Raw genomic sequence first — 20,798 nt, forward strand, 5'->3', positions numbered from 1 at the left:
GAAGAAAAGATCTTGTATCTCAATGGGCCCAATGCTCTGTTTAGTTGTGTTGTAATTCAGGTAAGTTGCTCTTCTTTTCTTTTACCTAGAGTTGTTCCAAATATTTATTTCTACAAAAACTCCTTTTTTCCCTCAATATAGACACATCATAAATCAAACTAGAGCATACTATTTGGAAACTAGTATTTCATTTGTATAGTGAACTATGTCAGCCTTTTTTCTTGATTACCAGCTTAACACATTGTGTTACTTTATTCATGAAAGTTTATCATTGTTGTTATTATAAGATTCAGTTCAATCTTTGCCAAAATCAGCATGCAAAGGCAGTATTATTATATTAACATTCAATAACAATAAATGAAGTAGCAGTAAATGAAGGTCTATTATTTCCGTATCATCATAAGTTTCAAGTTTGATTGTTTCCTCATAATTATGTTTTCCCATAATTTCCTCATAATAATTTGCACTCTGATTCAATTTAAATGCTAATTGCAATCCCCTTGAAGTATAAACACACACTGTAGCAAAGTATTAGAACGGAATTCAGGACGTTACATTTGGGTGAGGTGGGATTCAAACTTGCAACACTGGAGCTGTGCTCCAAATAATGAAAAAACCCTCTACAGTTATCTGTGGCTGCCCCCCACAACTCTGGTTCCAAAATGCAAATCCATACCAGCTGAACTAATGAGGTGACATGTGAAAAAAGGCGATTTCTTTGTCCAAGCACTTGCCTAGCCATTAATAAGGTCAAAATGAGGTCAGTTTTTCCCCAAGATATGATGCTCTTCTCTGTCAGAATGACAAAAAATGATCTTTTTAATAGAGATATTTTTTTTGTGTGTGAAAAATGGTTCTAACCCTCTAAAGCTCTGACCGTCAAATTGCCCCTGCTATCCCCTCAGTTGAGACCATTAGTGATTTTTGAACAACCTGCTTATTAAGCTAAATGGAAAAACAGAGTTCTCCCTGATGGACACACCAATACAAATAACTCTGGGCTGCCCAGACATGGGTAAAGAAATATTAAAATTTCAGAAACATTACATGTCATGTTTGCAGTCGCTTTTATCCAAAGTGACTTACAATGGAATTGAGTACAACCTGCCAGGGGTGGAATTGAACTTGCGACCATGATGACTGAGCTACCCCACCCCTAGATACAATTAAATTATGGTTAGAAACTGTAAAAAAATCATTGAACCAAATTCACAGAGAAGTAAATATATTGGAATGGCCTGCCTATAACCTGTACTTCACACCAGCTACTTACAATCATAGATAGACGATGGGCGCAACAGAGCATCACTGCTGTCTGGCATTGTGGCATTGTCTCCAATGGCATGGGAACTTGATTATTTCCAGAACCTATGCCAAGTATTCAACCATAATAAAGTTCCCCCTATGCTGGATAATTGTTATAGGAATACATTACAACTACATACATTCATTTGACAAAAATACCTTTACCCTTCACCTAGAGAAAGACTAAAAAAAAGTACAAGAACAATCCCCTACTTTTCCATGTTGAGAAAAGAAATAGCAGAGATAGAACATTTGACAGCAAACAGAATCAGTTTTTCCATCTGGGTTATAAAAAATAATTTCCTCAGATATCATACATATGTTGACTCACCAGGAAGCCCATTGTGAGCACAGTAGTTAGGTAGGCTGGTAGTCTATCAGTGCAAGTCAGCTTCACCTTCTTGCCCTAAAACACACACACACACACATAGTGTTGTGTTATAGGAGGGACAAAGCGAACACATTATTTTTGTAACATTAATATGTGTAGTTTTACAACAGCAGCCTCAAAGCTACAGCATCTCTTTAGGCTCTATATACTTAGGCAGTGACACTGAGTTAGGCAGTCTGACCTACTTCTTAGTATGTTTGGATGTGGCATGATAGTTTAGGGCAGAATTACGCTGTGCTCTGCTGGAGTCACAGTGTGTACCACTTTAGGGTTTTTCTGGCATGAACACTGACCTTGTCAGGACCATTAGTCCTCATGGAGACCAAAACCTGGTTCTGATGAAGAAGAACCTCACTTCTGTGGAATAACGAGTATCGGGCTAAGATCTGAATTGTGATCAAGTTAAAGTTATGGTTAGGCATTAACTGGTCATGGTTATGGTTGAGGGTAAGGCTTTGTTTAGGCTTTCCAGATGGATGTAAGTCAGAGAGGATACAAGGCCATTTGTGTTTCCTTTTTTCGACAAATAATGTCAACTTGCAGAAGTATTTACTGCGTCATTTTCTTTATTTTCTTTCGTGAATTAATTGGTGGTTACAGATTCACGCTGGCATGTTGTTGGTACGTAGCTGACACATCAAGCATTATATGGCCTATACATCCTGTAGTTGAAACACAAGCCAGACCGGGTTTACTGTTTCATATTAAACCATGTTGAGTTGAACTGCACTGTAAATTTCCATTAATGTGGTTGCCTAGACAATTACGGCCATAGCCACACCAGATAAGTAATATTTATATTTGAAAATATTTGAGAAAGCTTAATTATTATTAGAACTTTACATTTGTTAACATTTTTCTTTCTAACTTTGAAGTGATGATTATAATACAATCAAATGCCTAATTAATAATTTTAAATAATACTTAGAAGTAGGCCACACGGTGGTGTAGTGGTTAGCACTCTCGCCTTGCAGCGAGAAGACCCGGGTTTCGAGCCCCGGTTGGAACAAAGGCCTTTCTGCAAGGAGTTTGCATGTTCTCCCCGTGTGTGCGTGGGTTCTCTCCGGGTACTCCGGCTTCCTCCCACAGTCCAAAAACATGCAATGTGGGGATTAGGTAAATTGGACACTCTAAATTGACCGTAGGAGTGAGTGTGAGAGTGAATGGTTGTTTGTCTCTAGTTGTGTGTGGCCCTGCGATGGACTGGCGAACTGTCCAGGGTGTACCCCGCCTATCGCCCGATGTAGCTGAGATTGGCACGGCACCCCCCGCGACCCTCTGGTGGAGGATAAAGCGGTTAGATGATGACTGACTGACTGACTTAGAAGTAAAAGTAATACTAATGAATTAGTGAATCAAATAAAAGGATATTGGATTAACTATCATCTACAGGGGAATTCTGAGAGGTTTATTGAGATGAACTAGAATACATCAACAGTAAAATCGTGAATATTTACATGTAGTATGTTTAAAAGTGTTTGTGCTTTCTGTGTGCCAGGCCATGTTATTCAAGTCATCTTGTCCTCTAAAGCACTACCATTCTTTTGCAATTTTTTTCAGGGTTAGTTGACATTTCTAATATATTGGAAAATGTGATATAATCATATTTGTATAAAATGCTATAACATAACCCAAACAAACAAATGTTACCTTTGGGGTGGAATGTTCCAGTCTCATTGTCTTCTGCATGACACGGAACTCATATTCTGCTCTGTTGTGGTCCTGGAAGAGATACCAAACTGTGATAGTGAGCAGTAAACTAAAGAGAATATCCTGTTTGCATTAAACAATGAAGACAGACATGAAAGTAGCAGCCTGCCTCCAATAGGTTTTGCAAGACGACATGGTGTGCTATGAGTAAATACAGTGCTTCATGCAAGAAAAGAGAGAGAATTGCATCAACAAAGAAAAGTTTAATGATGTGACATACAACCTTTTGTGTGTATAGCTATTTCCAGGTGTGTTATTGTTACACACAGGTTAGCCATTTTGGAAGAGGGAAAAGCATGTAGACTGTAAAATTAATTAATTTATTTGGTTTTGATTTTAATCAAAATCAAAACCAAATACAAACTGTAAATTAAAGTTGAACCAGTACACTAATGCCCTAGTAATAGTCAGCCTGCTCTATAGATATTTTGTCAGTGTTTATCTAAAGGTTTACCACCCTCTAACTTTAGAGGAACGCCCAAAGTATTGTTAGAAAGTAATATACTAATAAAGTAATAAAACAAACCTAATTACCTAAAAAGGCCTGAGTGTAATGATTGTACATTATGAAATGTATTAAAGAACAGTAAATACTGTCAATATATTATATTGACAGTATTTACTCTTCTTCATTCCCCTCTCTGTCTGACAAAGGAGATTTGATAATCACAAATGTAAGGTGCCTCCAATATGTTTGCCCTGTAATGGACTGGTGGACTGTCCATGGTGTACCCCTTTCACCTTATGTCAGTTGTGATGGCACAGCCCCGCAACCCTCATATGGAGGATAAAGCGGTAGACAATCAATTATTATTACTCCTATTAGCAGAAGGGAATTAGCTTTGAGGCACATGCAGTGTACTCCTAGTGCTGGTCCTAAGCCTGGATAAGTGGGAGGGTTGTGTCAAAAAATATGCCAATGCAAATGCCAAATAAAATGTGGAGATCCACTGTGGCAACCCCTTGAGAGGGAGAATTAAGGAAAATAACTTGTAGAAACTGTAGAACATAGTAAATATCTTGGTACAGTCTTGGTTTGCCAATTGAACTTATCTCGTTTTCATGTCTTTCACAGTTTGTACAGTACTCTATTTGCTATATCTTGTTTGTATGACTATATCTTATCCTATTTTAAATGTGTGTTGTTTTTATGACTTCCTATGTGTCCTTTTACGATTTTATGTTGTTGAGCTGAAGGCAAATTTCCACCTTGGTGGACAATAAAGTTCTATAAAGCCAAAAGGAACAAATGGAACTGTACCACTGTATCATTTCTATTTGGCCTGTTTCTAGACATTATTGAATTTAAAAAGAATGTTGTTCTAGAAAACTTCCAATTTCTGTTTCTTATTATCTTGTCAGTGACTGCTTAGTACCGGTTTGATGCTCACAGCGACGTTAAAGTATGGATGAAACCACTCCAACAAGCTCTTTTACTTACATGATATCATCCTGACAAGAGTATCCTTTTGTTAGCTTATTTATTTATTTGTTTTAGTTTTCTTTCACTTACAGGTGGACTTGAAGTTGTTGGGTTAATTGACAAGATTTTAAAATTATAAAGCTCTAATGCCATGGATTTAGTTGTGTGTCTGTAAACAGAACAGGGGGCTCTCACAAAATTGTGACATGGACTGTAGACTAAAGTAATCAGCGGTTTTTAGAAGACCACTCTCAGCTTGGGGCTTTGCCTGTTGCAACACCCCTGGTCTGCTGAAAAGGGAACATTAAAAAGAAAACTTGAGGAAAAGAGGAGCTATGAGAAGCCAGAAGGTCAGCAAATTATACTGTGGTGAAAAGTCATAAGAATAGGCAGCACACTGTATGGGGATGAGCTTCAGACAGAAAAATTAACCTATGAGAAGAGCAAAGGTTGAAGCTATCATTAAGAACTCAGGTTGGTTGTTAGACACCTTGAGGGAGAAAAGTTCAATGTTGCACAGTCGCAGTGTCCACCGGGCTCATCTGAATCAGTAAGTAAAAAGAATAAAGGTAAAGAAGTAAGTAAGACGGATTCAAACCTTGTGTTCCTCCTGCAAAATACAGCACACAAACAAAAAAAACAATGAGAAGATGTCTGTCAGCAGTTGCTGTCTGTGAACAATAAAACAACTTCTAGATAACACAAACTAGAAGAATGACAAACAGACATTGTACTGTTCCATTTCAAGGGGGTATTCCATGAAACAAAATTAAAGGTCTTGCTTTTTTCGCTAAGTCTGCCATTGTAACTGACACATTTCGTCTGTCTACAATTGTCTCCCTACCATTGGTAATGGCCTTTTCTCATGATAATATGTTTGCATTCCGGCCACACGGTTGGTGTAGTGGTTAGCACCCGGGTTTGAGCCCTGGGCCTTTCTGCATAGAGTTTGCATGTTCTCCCCATGTGTGCGTCGGTTTTCTCCGGGTTCTCCGGCTTCCTCTCACAGTCCAAAAACATGCAATATGGGGATTAGGTCAATTGGTCTATAGGTGTGCATGTGAGAGTAGTTATGTCTCTCTATGTGTGGCTGTTCCCTGCGAACTGTCCCTGCGATGGACTGGCGAACTGTCCAGGGTGTACCCCGCCTATCGCCCTATGTCAGTTGAGATTGGCACAGCACCCCCCACAACCTTCCGGTGGAGGACAAAGCGATAATGGATGTTTGCATTCCTCATACAGCTCAATTAGACGTGTTTGCTCTGCTGATGAAAAAAAGAGCACTTTTGTTTTCCCTTTTACGTTACTAATTTAAAAAATTTTTTGTTCATCCACTCATTTGGCCTTCTTAAATATCCAGGGTATCCATTGTTTTAAAAGGAGATAACTTAAAATAATGTCATCATTTCCTCAAAAGAAGCTGCATGTGTATGAAACCTGAACCTAACTAAACTACAGGCTGTTACCCTTTTCTCTCTGTCTTCCACACACTATTAGCACCACATATTTTGTTACTAGCATGATTTGACGACTACAATACCAATTTCTCTTTGAGGTTTGGCTGCTATAATTCATAGGAGATTGTGACCATAGTTCTCATAACTTGATTGTCGGTGTATGGGTACAACAGCAAGGTAGTTTATAATGCAGTGATTATATCTACTTTATAAAAAGGAAACCAGCAGCTAGGGCAAGTCACAGCTTGAGTATCTCCATGTAACATGTGGCATCTTACATTGCACTGGCATGATGATGCTCATTTTTTCACTGAGACAAAATGAGCATCATCATGCCGGTAAAACAGCAGACCACAGGTCAAGACCAAGCTTTACAGCATCCTTGTGTGTTATCCCCTGCAACACCTCTCTCTCACCAGGTGCGCTCACTACGCCTAAAACTTAACACATTCATAAGCAGAAAATGAGTTTCAACTACAACTGGAATAAACAGTTTTTTGTCGATATGCACATGTGTAGACATCTAAAAAAAAGTAATTTAGTCTGGGTTCAGAAAAGTAAACTCACACCTGTAGGTTTGCAGAAACGTGCATGTGCAACTAAAATAATGATGTGTGTTGCTGTCTCACCTCCTCCTCCTCCCCAAAGCCTGTCAGATCCCAGATGTAGTTGAGTCGCATCTGCCGTCTCTTCCAGTGTTCCATAAAGAGAACAGCTACATAATGAAACAGACACCTTTAGACTACCAGTGTGTTGACACTTGTTTCTCAATCTATAAAAAATTAAGACATTATCAACACTAAAATTGTGAGGGCTTTCATGATGTGACTCTGCTGTTGCTGACAGATGGCAGTGCAGTTTGGCAGCACACGAGGGGAAGTATGTCTGTGTGACATCTGACAAATTACATTTCCACATTCCTATTGTTCATTTCATGTGCTAGAGCCCAGGCCGGTTTTCAGTCAAAGCTCTGAAAGATGAAATATTATGTGTAAAGATTTACTAACATGTTTAAAACATGACGATGCCCTCTTTGTGCCAAATTTGTAGTTCATAGGAGAGAAACTGTGTTTAAAGTTTAAAAAAATCATTGAAACAGTTTTTGTGTTGATTCTACATTCATTCCATGATTTCATACAAATAAATATCTGTTATAAGCTTCTGTTTTTTTTTTTTCATTAATCGTGATTAATTACAGAGTAAATTAATTAGTAAAAAAAAAATTAATTGATTGACGGCCTTAATCCTAATATATCTAGTTATTTGTGCTTAACTGACTGAGAAGTGGGGCTGCAAAGTAAGGATCATTTTCATAATTGGTTAATCTGCTGATTATTCTCAATGAATCAATTAGTTGTTTGGTCCATAAAATATAAACAAATCTGGAAAAAACATTAATCATTGTCCCAAACCTGAAAATGATAACTTTCTCAATAATCTTGTTTTTTCTACAAACCAAAATGATTCAGTTTCGATGATTTCTCTGTTACGTGGAGCAGTCACCAGAAAATATTGACATTAAAGAAGATGAAAAATCAAAGAAACTCAAAATGATTATCAAAATAATTAATTAATTTAGTAATGTATTAATCGTTGCAGCCATACTGAAAAGTACTGCTAGGGAAGTAGGGTATTTAGTTGTTGCTTGTATGATCGGATGGGAATGTGACCTCACCCCAGAGGGCCATGAAGATGGAGAAGAAGACAGTGGCAGGGTTGTCAAAAAGGTGGCTGGCACGAGCTGTACCACACGCAGTTACCAGCTTCCAGTAGCTGCAGGCGTGGTCACACAGCGGGCACATGGTAATGTTGTTCCTTGGATCACAAATCTCCATACTGACAACACAGAGATGCATGGAGAGATCAATAATTCAGAATGTGGTATATTGATGGTACAGATAACTTTGCATTACATAAGAATACAATCAGAGCTTCAAAGTGGAAAAGTATATTGAGATTCCCAACATGTGAGAAGGATAAAAAATATATATAAAAAAGTCAATCCAAAGATGCCAGTTTTGCTTTGGACGAGTCAGAAAACTTGAATCTGGTAAAGATGTAAAATTTGCTTCAGTCGTTCGAGTTGATATATCTCAAATACAGTGAAATGTACAGTACATGTGAGGTCATGAAAGCTATTCAGTGTTGAGATTCTTCTTTTATCTACTATTGTATCATATGGGAGAGAATTAGAGGCCAACATTCAGCAAGTTCACCAAGTTAGACTTCCTGGTAACTTGTGTGTGTGTGTCACTTAATTCAAGCTGATTACAGTTTACTATAAGCAGACAGCTCTAGCATTAGTCCCGGATGAGAAGTAAGGGGTTGTGTTTATTTGTGTAAAATACACATTTTCAGCAACTACAGTTGTGTGAGTGAAGCAAAGCAAAAAAAGCCCTTGTGCGAAAGCACCATTAGACAACCATATAAGTAATCATCCAGGTTCAGAAAAGACTGGCAAGATATAGAAATGATATATCATTAATTATGTAGTATACTTAAGATGGAAAGTGCTTGACAAGCTAAAACAAATCTCAACTCAAATTAAGTTCAATCAAACTTAAAGGAATACTCTACCTATTTGCGTGTGGCTTTGTATTGCTGGAATAGCAGTAGTATTTTTTTTTAAATTGTTCTTCCCTCCCTCGGTTTTCTACTGAGTAGTAAAAAATCTGTTTTTCCCTTTCCAATTTTGCCCTCCGATGACACGATTTGCGTCATCGGGAGGCTTTGTAGTTTCAAGGTTTGAAATTACAAAGCCAGTTCCACACTTAGGGGGACGAGACTTAATTCCCAGAATGTACACAAGGTGTCCGCCATCTTTGCTAACAGTTACGCTAACTGGCTCTTGCTCTGCAGAGTAAACCGAGAACGACAATGACCGAATGTAGTTTTAATAATATTACATTTTATTTGGAGGCGCCTATCTGGGCACTCGAGGACACCGTACAATACATAACTAAATAAAAACACTAACACTAAACAGATAAGAAAAGACAATGTAGATAGTTAAGTGGGGTAGGCAGTTCGGAATAGGTGAGTTTTTATTCTTGTTTTGAAGAGTGTGAGAGAGTCCAAGTTCCTGAGGTCTGGTGGGAGTGCATTCCAGAGTTGGGGGGCAGAGTGGCTGAAAGCCCTGCTCCCCATGGGGACGAGGTGGGCGGAAGGGACAGAGAGGTGGACAGAGGAGGCAGATCTGAGGGAACAGGAAGGGGTGGCGATGTGGAGGATTTCGGACAGATAAGGAGGGGAAAGGTGGATGGCCTTGAACGTAAACAGGAGGATTTTGAAATCGATGCAGAGTTTGACCGGGAGCCAGTGGAGTTGCTGCAGAATGTGATGTGGTGGATAGAGGGGATTCTGGTGATGATCTGAGCTGCAGAGTTCTGAACCAGTTGGAGTTTATGGAGGTATTTTTGAGGTAGATCAAAGAGAAGGGAGTTGCAGTAGTCGATGCGGGAGGTGACAAGGCTGTGTACAAGAATGGCAGTGGAGTGGGGAGAAAGGGAGGGGCGGAGGCGATTAATATTGCGTAGGTGGAAGTATGCAGACCGGGTGATGTTGGGATGTATGGGATTGGAATGATAATGTGCTGTCGAGGATGACACCCAGACTCTTAACCTGGGGGGAGGGGGAGACAGAGGAGTGGTCGATAGTGAGGGAAAAACTGTTAGTTTTTGAGAGGGTTGATTTGGTACCAGAAATCTAGAAGGAATTCGGTTTTATCACTGTTGAGTTTAAGGAAGTTGGAGGAGAACCAAGATTTGAGCTCGGTGAAGCAGTCAGTGAGGGAGGAAGGTGGGAGAGTGGAATTTGGTTTGCAGGAGAGGTAGAGCTGGGTGTCATCCGCATAGCAATGGAAATGAATGCTGTATTTACGGAAGATATTGCCAAGAGGAAGGAAGTAAATGATGAAGAGAAGGGGCCAGTGGTGACGGGGGACAGGTGGGAACTGAAGGGTTGGAGTTGGATGAACTGAGTGCGGCCTGAGAGGTAGGATTCAAACCAGTCAAGGGGGGTGTGTGAAATACCAATGGAGAATCTGTTGAGGAGGATAGTGTGAGAGATGGTGTCGAAGGCCGCACTCAGATCGAGGAGGATGAGGATAGCGAGTAAACCAGAGTCGGCTGCCAGGAGGAGGTTGTTTGTGATTTTGATTAGTGCAGATTCAGGAGTGGATGATGGCAGCGATGAGGGGGAGGAGAAAGGGTAGGCAGGCTTTCACCAGAACTGTGGGGAGAGGATCTAGCTGACAGGTGGAGGGCTTGGACAGTAGGATGAGGTCTGAGATATGTGAGTCAGAGGGAAGCTGAAAGAAGGAGAATGAGTGAGATGTCAGACAGGGTTCTGAAGAGGTGCTGAGGGAGGAGCTTGGTCCTAGGTGCAGGTGGATCTGATGAATTTTCTGGTTGAAAAAGGACATCAGGGAGTTACAGGAAGCAGTTGAGTACAAATGGGGGGGGAAGAGGCCGGGGGTCTGAGGATATTGTTGAGAAGAGAAAACAGTGACTTGGAATTGCCTTCATTTGAACAGATTATGCTGGAGTAGTAGTTGAGTTTTGTTTGAGAAATACAGTCCTTATAATGTAAAATGTGATTTTTGTGCATGTCTTTGTGAACAACAAGACCAGTTTTCTTGAACAGTTGCTCGAACTGTCGTCCTTTGGCTTTCATTTGCTGTAGTTCAGAGGTGAACCAAGGGGCCGAGGTGGTGAAGGAGACGGACCTGGTTTTCATAGGAGCGAGAGAATTAAGAATGGTGGTGAGGCCGAGTCGTCGGGGGTGGATGAACTGTGAGTGTTCAGGAGACAGCTGATACCAGAGTGCATCAAGATTAATTTTCCTAATGTTACGGAATGAGATAACACGTGGGGGCTTTGTTGAGGACAGAGAGAGTTTGACATTGAATGACAGAAGCAAATGATCAGTTATAGGAAGTTCATCAGCAATAAAGTTGCAGGGAATGAGACCAGAACAACAAACTAAATCCAGAATGTGACCCTTTGAATGAGTGGGGAAATCAATATGCTGCTGGAAACCAAAACTGTCAAGACAGGATGCAAAGTCACGGGTAAGGGGGAGATTGATATTGTCCATATGTATGTTGAAATACCCCAGCAGTATTACATTTGGGGAAAGTGTGGTTAGGTGGGTGAGTAGAGCAGCAAAATCATTAATGAAGTTATTGTTTGCTTTAGGGGGGCGGTAAACAGTTGCAACGATGGTGGGAACTGGACCAGACAGTTGACACACAGTTGATTCAAACGAGTTGAAGGTGGGAGCAGATACCGGTAGGACTTTCCACTTCTCGCGGTGAATTATAGTGAGACCTCCACCGCGTCCGGAGCCACGAGGTTGACAGTTGTAAACAAACCCAGGGGGCGTGGGCTCGTTGAGTTGGGAAAAGTCGTTCGGTTGTTGCCATGTCTCGGTCAAGCAAAGAAAGTCAAACTTACGGTCAGTAAGGAGATCCTGGATAAGATGCCCCTTGCTCGTAAGTGAGCGGATGTTTAGTAGACCGAAGTGGACCGGGGTGGTGTTGCATTTTCCAGTAGCGTTAGCCGACCTAGCAAGGCTGGCTAACACGGTGTGGTCAACAATCCGGCCGGTGTTACGTGGAGGGCGTTGTGTGGAGGACCAGATAGATTTTATTGGTTTGGAGTTGTCAAAGTGGAAGCTTCGACGAGATCCGCGATGTCTGGATGAAGGAGAATTGCCGGTGGAGGCTTGAGCGGGTGAAGACGGAGCCGTTCATCGTAGTGAATTTTGTGGCGAATTTCGACGATTCGCCACGAAACAGGAACTGCGCTATAACTTCCGCACAAAACTTCAAACGTGACACCAGACCCCGCCCCTGAACACGTCTACGAATGCGAACTTGATGGGTGAGACCATGGGCCCGCCCTGAACACACCTGCAAGACGTCACCTGCACACAGGAAGTAAATCATCCGAAACAGGAAGTGCCCTTTAACTTCGCCAAATATTGACTAATCGGCCTGAAAGTTCATATGTGAGACCAAGGGCCCGCCCTCAACATGTTTGGAAGACATGACCTGCACACAGGAAGTAGGTCGCCTGAAATTGGAAGTGCCCTTTAACGCTGCCAAATATTGACCAATCGGCCCGAAACTTGATATGTGAAACCAAGGGCCCGCCCTGAACACGTCTGCAAGACATCATCTGCCCACAGGAAGTAGATCCTCTGAAACAGGAAGTTCCCTTTAACTTCAACAAACATTGACCAATCGGCCCGAAACTTGATACGTGGTACCAAGGGCCCCAGAACACGTCTGTAAGACATCACCCGCACACAGGAAGTAGGTAGCCCTAAACAGGAAGTGGCCTGTAATTTGCCCGTACATTGACCAATCAGCTCTAAAACTTGATATGTGAGACCAAGGGCCCGCCCTGAACATGTTTGTAAACCATGACCTGCACACAGGAAGTAGGTATCCCTAAACAGGAAGTGCCCTTTAACTCCGCCAAACATTGACCAATCGGCCCAAAACTTGATATGTGGTACCAAGGGCCTGCCCTGAACACATCTGCAAGACATCACCTGCACACAGGAAGTAGGTCTCCCGAAACCGGAAGTGCCCTTTAACTCCGCCAAACATTGACCAATCGGTCCAAAACTTGATATGTGAGACCAAGGGCCCATCCTGAACACGTCTGCAAGCCATGACCTGCACACAGGAAGTAGGTCTTCCCAGACAGGAAGTGACCCGTAACATTGCCATACGTCGACCAATCTGCGCTAAACTTTACATGCGAGATGAGTAACCCGGCCAGAGCCCACGTTATACATGATATGCCAGTAGAGGGTGGCGGCCGCGAGGTCCCGTACAATGCTGCTTGCAGCTTTAATTAGGGTTCGAGCAACAAGGGTTGCAAGAACCCTCTTGAAACTGGAAGGATTATTATTAGGGTTCAAGCAACAAGGGTTGCAAGAACCCTCTTGAAACTGGAAGGATTATTATTATTAGGGTTCGAGCAACAAGGGTTGCAAGAACCCTCTTGAAACTGGAAGGATTATTATTATTATTATTCTTATTATTCCCCCAAATGAATCGCCTTTTTGAGGCCTTTCCCATACCCCAAAACTCACAGATTTTTGTGACCGCATCAATCGTGGTGTAAATTTACGTCTGAAAAAGGTTCGGGGAATGTGCGTCGAAAATTGAATGTGGGAGGGGCCAATAAGTGCGGCGCCACCTGTCCAAATTCACCATGACCAACAAAATTATCGCACATGCCCGAAATTCAGTACACATGTGTAGTGGGTCAGGATGAAGAAAAAATTACATTATGACCATGATCCAAACCCAACAGGAAATCCGCCATCTTGGGTTGATTGGCCATTTTTTGGCGATTTTGGCGAATTCGCAGCAATGGTATTTGAACTAACTCCTCCTAGAGTTTTGGTGCGATCACCTTCAAACTTGGTGAGGTCCCTGTGGACCAGTTGAGGAGCTTACAGTATCGCATCAGAAAAACAAAACTCTTATAACTTTGCGATGGAAGGTCCGATCTGAACCAAACTTGCTATGATTGATGATGGGCCATGGCTGAAGACGTCTATGAAAAAAACGGTGAAGTTTGAAAACAGTGCCTCCTTGTGGTGAAAAAAAATACACCAAAAACAAGTAACTTTTACACAGATAATCATACCGCACTCAAAATTGGTGACAACAGTCAAAACACATGGTTGATGATGCGTGATCAATTTGACGACAAATCGTTTAACGGTGTTGCCATGGCAGCGACGCAAAGTCAGATTTTTGGGACAAAAAATCAAACTGCTACAACTTCGCGAATCCTGGTCCGATCTGAACCACACTTGCTAGGATTGATGATAGTCTGGCCCTAAAGACGTTCATATGAAAATATTCAATTTTGAAAACAGCGCCCCCTAGTTTCATAACTGAACTAACTTGTCTGAGAGCGTTCATCATAGCGACGCGGAAAACGCGTCAAATTGTTCTAGACCCATCCAAGATCAAAATTTATAGGAAACTTTCGCAGATTCAAAAGGGCTTGGCCACAGCAGCAGCAGCAACAGCTGGTGACAGCACAGACAATATGACAGCCGGTATTTCAATTAACTCCTCCTAGAGCTTTTGTGCGATCACCTTCAAACTTGGTGAGATGACTGTGGACAAGTTGAGCATCAAAAGCTATCAAAAGCTTTTTAAAATGTTATATGGCGTACGAGATGGGGGCGCCAAAGTTGCAGATAATTTTGATTTTTCACAACAGACAATAAAACTCTTATAACTTCGCGATGGAAGGTCTGATCCCAACTAAACTTGCTATAGTTGATGATGGCTAGTTGCTGAAGACGACTATGTTGCTGAAACAGTACATTTTGAAAACAGTGCCTCCTGGTGGTGGTAGAAAATTCTAAAAAAACAAACTGTTACAACTTTGCCAATCCTGGTGCGATCTGAACCAAACTTGCAAGGATTGATGATAGTCCGGCCCTGAACACATCTTTATGAAAATGTTCATTTTCAAATACAGTGCCTCCTGGTGTCAGCAGACAGAATTACATTTATAGTTTTTGATGCTGCTCCAACAGGAATTGTTGTATCCACTTAAAACTTAGTATATGGGACCCCAGACCCTTCCCCAACATGTCCGTAAAAGGTCACCTCCCTACAGGAAGTGGAACGCCCGAAACAGGAAGTAAAGTCTTACATTGTCCGATTTGCATGAAACCTTATATGTAAGTTATGGGACCTTCCCTGAATATGTTTACAGAGACTCCATTGACCAAACAGGAAATCGGCCATTTTAAAAAGGAAGTGCCCTCTAACTTTGAGCTGACCTCCCAACAGGAAGTGGAATGCCTGAAACAGGAAGTAAACTCTAAGATTGTCCGATCTACACAAAACTTGATATGTAAGACAAGGGAACTTCTTTGAACATGTTTATGGACACGCATTTGACCGAACAGGAAGTAGGCCATTTTAAACAGGAAGTGCCCTATAACGTTGCCATACGTTGCCGATCCCCCTCGAAATTTGGAACGACATACGCGGGGACACCGCTGAAAATAACTAGTACTGAAAATAACTAGTACCGCACGCGGTGAATGAACGGGTGAGAGCGCGAGGAGGCGTGGCACATGGCGACTCGCGCGGGTCGGCTCTAACCCCTTCAGAACCGTGCACGGTACGAGTTATTTTTATATTTGGTTTCTGAATTTTATCATATTTTAATAGTTTTATTTTCTTTTTATGTGTGAGAGGACATTTTGCTTTCTTTTTGTCCCTCCTGAGCCTCCGAAGCCCTTCAGGTTTCTGTAGCCCCTCTCTTCTTCCCTCATATAAATGTTAACAATGTCTGAGGGTGAGTTTGGTCGCGAAGTGCCGCCGACATATTTTTGTTTGTTTTCCATGTGAATGTGGGTTTTGAGTCGTTGAGTGTGTGGGGAGGGATGTGCACGGGGAATGTGAATATGTTTGTCAGTTGTTTTCACTAGTTCCTGGGCTCAGAAATTATTTGGGATACTATTTTATGTTACGGGTGCCTCGTTTTAAGCTACATACAGAGACTGTGGCTCTATGTGTATGTGTGTGTAACGAGTGTCATTCTGTATGTTTAGGCATGAGCCAAAAAGACGGATGACGACATTTTGTGTGTGACTGTTGCCCGCAAGTTTTAATTGTAGTAAATGATGCATGTTTTTGTTTTGCCACGGGATGGCACTCTTTATTAATTCGATACACACCCCATGTTTTACAGACACCTTATGTTCTTGTTTTTGTAATTTCCCAAGTATTAGAGAAAAATGTGTCCCTGACAGAAATGTTGACAATGGCTGAGGGCGTGAGCCAAAAAGACGGATGACGACATTTTGTGTGTGACTGTTGCCCGCAAGTTGGAATGAAATACTGTAAAGCTCTACCCAGCCGACCCACAATTGTTACACTGGTGCCGTGACCCTTCGGATCTTCAGATCAGCTTGATACTGTCACCGTGGATGCTGCGCTGCTGTCCTGATCTACAGTTCATGATTATTGTGTGGCCAGTGGGTTGGCAACTTTTGCTCTTATATATATTTACACAACACAAGTATTGACACATTTAATGATTGTGGGGATGTACTAAAGTGACAATGGATAAGTTTACTACCGCTGTGTTGCCAAGAGGTAGGGGTGTTTTGTTTTCTGATATTGCTGACAGTAGGGAGGTAGGGCATTCGAGGATTACAGCTGATGGGTGTACAGATATGGGGTTAGGTCCACTGTTTGCTCCTGTTAATGAGTTCATGAGGGAGAGATCCCACACTTCCACACCCTACAGTGACGCCACACCATCATTTCTCACTGCATGTCTGACAGAATGTGTTTTGCCTGTTTTGTCTCTGGCCAAACCAAACTGAACTGTACTGCCAATCGCTCTCCCCAACCCCAGTCTGAGGAAAACTGTGACCTGTATTCGGTCTCGACACAAACTCCCTATCTGATGACTTGTCTGATGCTGAAACTGTTTACACGTCAGCTAGAGACTCCTGCGTTGACTCTGAAGTTGTTTATCAGAATGTTCACAGAGTTGGAAATAGTGACAGTCTCTTTTACACACCTGGATGGACAGTGGTTCGATGGCCTACAGCATTAGTAAGACAGTGGAGATGAGATTGAGGGAGGCTGGTGTACTATCTGACCATAAACAAATTGATGTATATGTGAAAAGGAGACAATGCCTTTTCTTCAGACAGTCTCCATTCCGGAGACTGTCTGTGAGACTGGGTCATGCCTTGATGCTGGAAATGACAATGACTTGTCTGTGGACGAAGATCGTGCCCCAATAACTGGTCCAGAGCCTGTGGATTCATAGATGAGGACCATAGAGTGGGTCACGCAGTTGTCTGATCCACCTTTGTCAGAAACGCACATCACTGACGTGACTGCTGTGGCCCCTGATCTCCAGGAGGCCTCAATCTCACCTACGGACCATGTGGGTGATCAGTCTGTGACCTGTGACTCTGGAATTTTGACTGCTGTGACCATTGCACGTCATCTGAGATGCTCAGACCCTGCTTCTGATCATGTGACTCGGATATTGACCCAGGTACTTGCCTCACATTTGACCAGACCTCGTCCATTCGCTCTGACCTCTCTGACTCACGCGTACACGTCAGGTCAAGATTTGGTCGTCTGGTTAAGCCTGTGAACAGACTGATACAAACCATGTCCAGGCAAGATGTGACTCAGGATAAGTTTGATGTCAAAGCTGTATGTCGATCCATGTTCCAGGCATTTACTGATTAAGACTTTACTCAGGTAGCATATACATATGTATATATATACTGTATATATATATATATATATATATATATATATATACATATGTATATATATATATATATATATATATATATATATATATATATATATATATATATATATATACATATATATAGATAATGACTGTGCAACTTTAATATAAATCTAAAATTCAAAGTTAAAATTAAAAAAATAAAACATTAATAATATACAAACTTTCAAACTATCAGGTCAAAACGTTTACATTACCAACAAAATAATGTGTCAACAACAAATCTATCGATCACACCAAACATCTAATGACAGAGACATCTGAGCCAGTGGATCATTTCATCAGGACAGGCCGAGGTAACGCTGCTCTGTGCCGGGCACTGTGAGCAGCAGCGTCCGCAGAAGCAGAGCTGATCACCGCCGACAAACTTCGCTGCCAAACTATAAATCTATTAAATATCTTAATACCCAAACCACATGTTTGAATTCTAAATGACAAATTTCTTGGCTCAAATGATCTTAAAACTGTGTTCCAGGACACAGAAAAATATTTATAACTTGGACTGAGGCTGATGATATTTCACAAGTATAGGAGTGCGCAAGTACGGACAAGTACGGACAAGTATGGATATTGAGAAAGGGAACACAGGGAAAAAGCAGTCACAACGCTGGGGTCGTAACAGACATGATGAGTCCAAGTCTCAAATTTGTGGTCTGAAAAGACAAATAGCTGACTTACAGTTCCAGCTTTCATGAATCACACTAAAACAACAAGACACACCTGCTGTTTTATAAAAATACTGCTGTTCCGCACCCATTTGAAGACACCAGAGCACAAAAAGCACAGCCTAGAAGTTGCAGTTTTTTCCAGCTAAAATAACAAAATAAATAATAAATAACTAAAGTTAGGATATTAAAAAAAACACCAACATAACGTTCATCAACTGACGTCAGCAAAGTAGAACATGGTTTTGTTCTCTGTAAAACTTTGGTGGCGACACTGAAGTAACGTTACGTTAGTGAATTAACGTTGTGCATTGAGAATGAGGGGGAGATACTGATGAATGTTTGACTTCGCTGGCAGTTTTCTTTCTTTTATTTTTCTGACAAAAAGCGAGTTAGCATGGCTAATAGCATGGCTGTGCTGTGCGGTCTGAAGTCCACAGCAACTCAGCATTCATGTTTTTGTAGTTCAATGAAAGAATCGATTGTTCATTACAAGTTCTACTAGCAAATAAATCTGTTGAATTGTCATGTATTAATTGCTTTATTTAGCATAGACAAAACTAAATGTTTATTTACGTTTGATCATGATACAGTTTATTTCTTATTAAGTCTTATTAAAATATTTTTCTATCCATCAACAGGAAGCAAATCAGAACAGAAAATTATTCTCATCATTCAGGCAAGTAGAAAATAATGTATGCATGTTATAATATTGTTTTGTTATTTTCCCTTATTCATCCATTATAACGTAATATAAAAATTATGGCTGAATATTTTAGACCATTGTTTTAAGACCAAACATTTTGCCCTTTGGAGGAGCCAGTGGACTTTGTGGACAGTGGGAGTTGAGATCTAGGAATGGTCATGCAAAAGATGCAATTTTAGGTCATCAAAACATTTAGAGCTCATAAAACATTATAGGTTAAAGCATCCACACACTGGTCAAGGCCAGTCATTACCCTGCTTGTACTCAGATTGTCCTTGTTTCTTTAAAAGTTGGGGGGCATTTCATGCACATTTGTCTAGAAATCTAATCTATTAAATCATTTGGCCCACTAGTGTCCTTATGGACAATGAGGTTTGAAGGAAAGCACTGCTTCTTTGAGAAGATTGTAAGACAGACTAGTTGATTTCGTAACATTTTAAAGTCTATGGCAAACAAACACCAGTCCATGATCACATGCCATCTCTATGCTTCAGTTGTAAAAAGCCTGCCGTGTCTGTATCAAAGATGTCAAGAGTTCCATTTGAAGTTGTAAATGAGAATGTACAGGACTTTCTATCACAGAAATTTCCTGAGGAGACAGGTGTTAATTTGACCAACCAGGAAGAATTTCAGGTGTTCACATGATGTTGGTATATGGCTCCACTGTTGGGTTACCTGACTTTGCTGAAATAATACAAATCATCATTGTTCATCACACCTTAGTGTTTGTAGTGAAACTACAAAGTGCATGGTACCCTGAGCATTTTAGATGTTTCAAGTTGGAGTCCACAAGAGTTGCCAAAGTAACTGAGCAGTCACAACTCCCTGACACATACCCATTGGCTACCTATGCAGTGGAAGGCGATCACATGGTTTCTATGAAACACCATATCTGCTTAACTATAGGTAAAGTAACCCAAATCCTTCCTACATGTTTTTCTGCTTTTCTTACTCTTCAGTTGACTGTAAGAGCTTCACTGTGCAGAAGCAGATGCCATTTTAAGATTTTTTAACAAGATACTGGATTTTTTGTGGAAAAAAAACCCACCAGACACAAATTAATATTATTTTCTGTTTTTGTTGACATTGCCCAAAAGTGATAGTTCTACTTTAAGTTTATTATTGATGTCAGAGTGCACACCAGCACCACTCTTTCTTTACAGCCTCAATAATCAACATTAAATAGAATTATCACCTTTCGGACAATGTTTCATTAAATCAAAAATCTTTGCAAATTATTGTAATTGCATATTTGAGAAGTGACTATGTTACCAGATCTATGTTGGATGTGGTGTATAATGTATTTGTTGTTTACCAGTCATACCAACGTTTCAGTAGTATGATTCAAATTTGGATATTTTTCTTTCAAAAATATACTTAGTCTTACTTTAAATATCTTTTGTTGGAGATATATCTTTAATTTACTGTTATTACAAATTCTAATGCAGTACAACATAATGCACTTTTACTATTAATGCAGTACATTCAGGTTTTTTTCCATTTAAATAGGGGTATACATAATCCTTACAACACTGCTCAAAGCTTAAGAGGCTGTTTCTATCCTGACCCTCTCCCCAAAGTTGTTTTGAGCATGTTTGTGTGTGTTAAACATTCTTGAATATCTAAGTATTATATTTCTGTAATGAATTTTGAAACTCTGTTTCAGAGGGTTGTACGTTTTTCACTGCATATTGCAAAAGCACTATTCCAGATCTATGTAAAAAAGTATTGGGATACCTGCACAATCTAATGCAATATTTATTTCCAGTACAAAAGTCTGCCAGCTTTTTCTT

At 40.7% G+C, this 20,798-nt stretch overlaps 1 protein-coding gene across 3 annotated transcripts in view; it reads right to left on the reverse strand.

The window, feature by feature from the left end:
* ano1a (anoctamin 1, calcium activated chloride channel a) overlaps positions 1-20,798 on the reverse strand; it is a 112,153-nt gene that overhangs the window by 21,083 nt on the left and 70,272 nt on the right. For 2 of the 3 annotated variants that reach the window (XM_044029579.1, XM_044029577.1), the window contains exons 12-16: positions 7,962-8,122; positions 6,916-7,001; positions 5,428-5,439; positions 3,347-3,418; positions 1,637-1,711 (exon numbers count right to left, since the gene is read on the reverse strand). In XM_044029579.1, the coding sequence (XP_043885514.1) occupies positions 1,637-1,711; positions 3,347-3,418; positions 5,428-5,439; positions 6,916-7,001; positions 7,962-8,122 (406 nt within the window). The remainder of the gene's footprint in view (positions 1-1,636; positions 1,712-3,346; positions 3,419-5,427; positions 5,440-6,915; positions 7,002-7,961; positions 8,123-20,798) is intronic. The other variant, XM_044029578.1, reaches the window with a different exon arrangement.

The sequence above is a fragment of the Solea senegalensis genome, linkage group LG7 (assembly GCF_019176455.1).
Source record: "Solea senegalensis isolate Sse05_10M linkage group LG7, IFAPA_SoseM_1, whole genome shotgun sequence".
In the NCBI taxonomy this organism is placed as follows: Eukaryota; Metazoa; Chordata; class Actinopteri; order Pleuronectiformes; family Soleidae; genus Solea; species Solea senegalensis.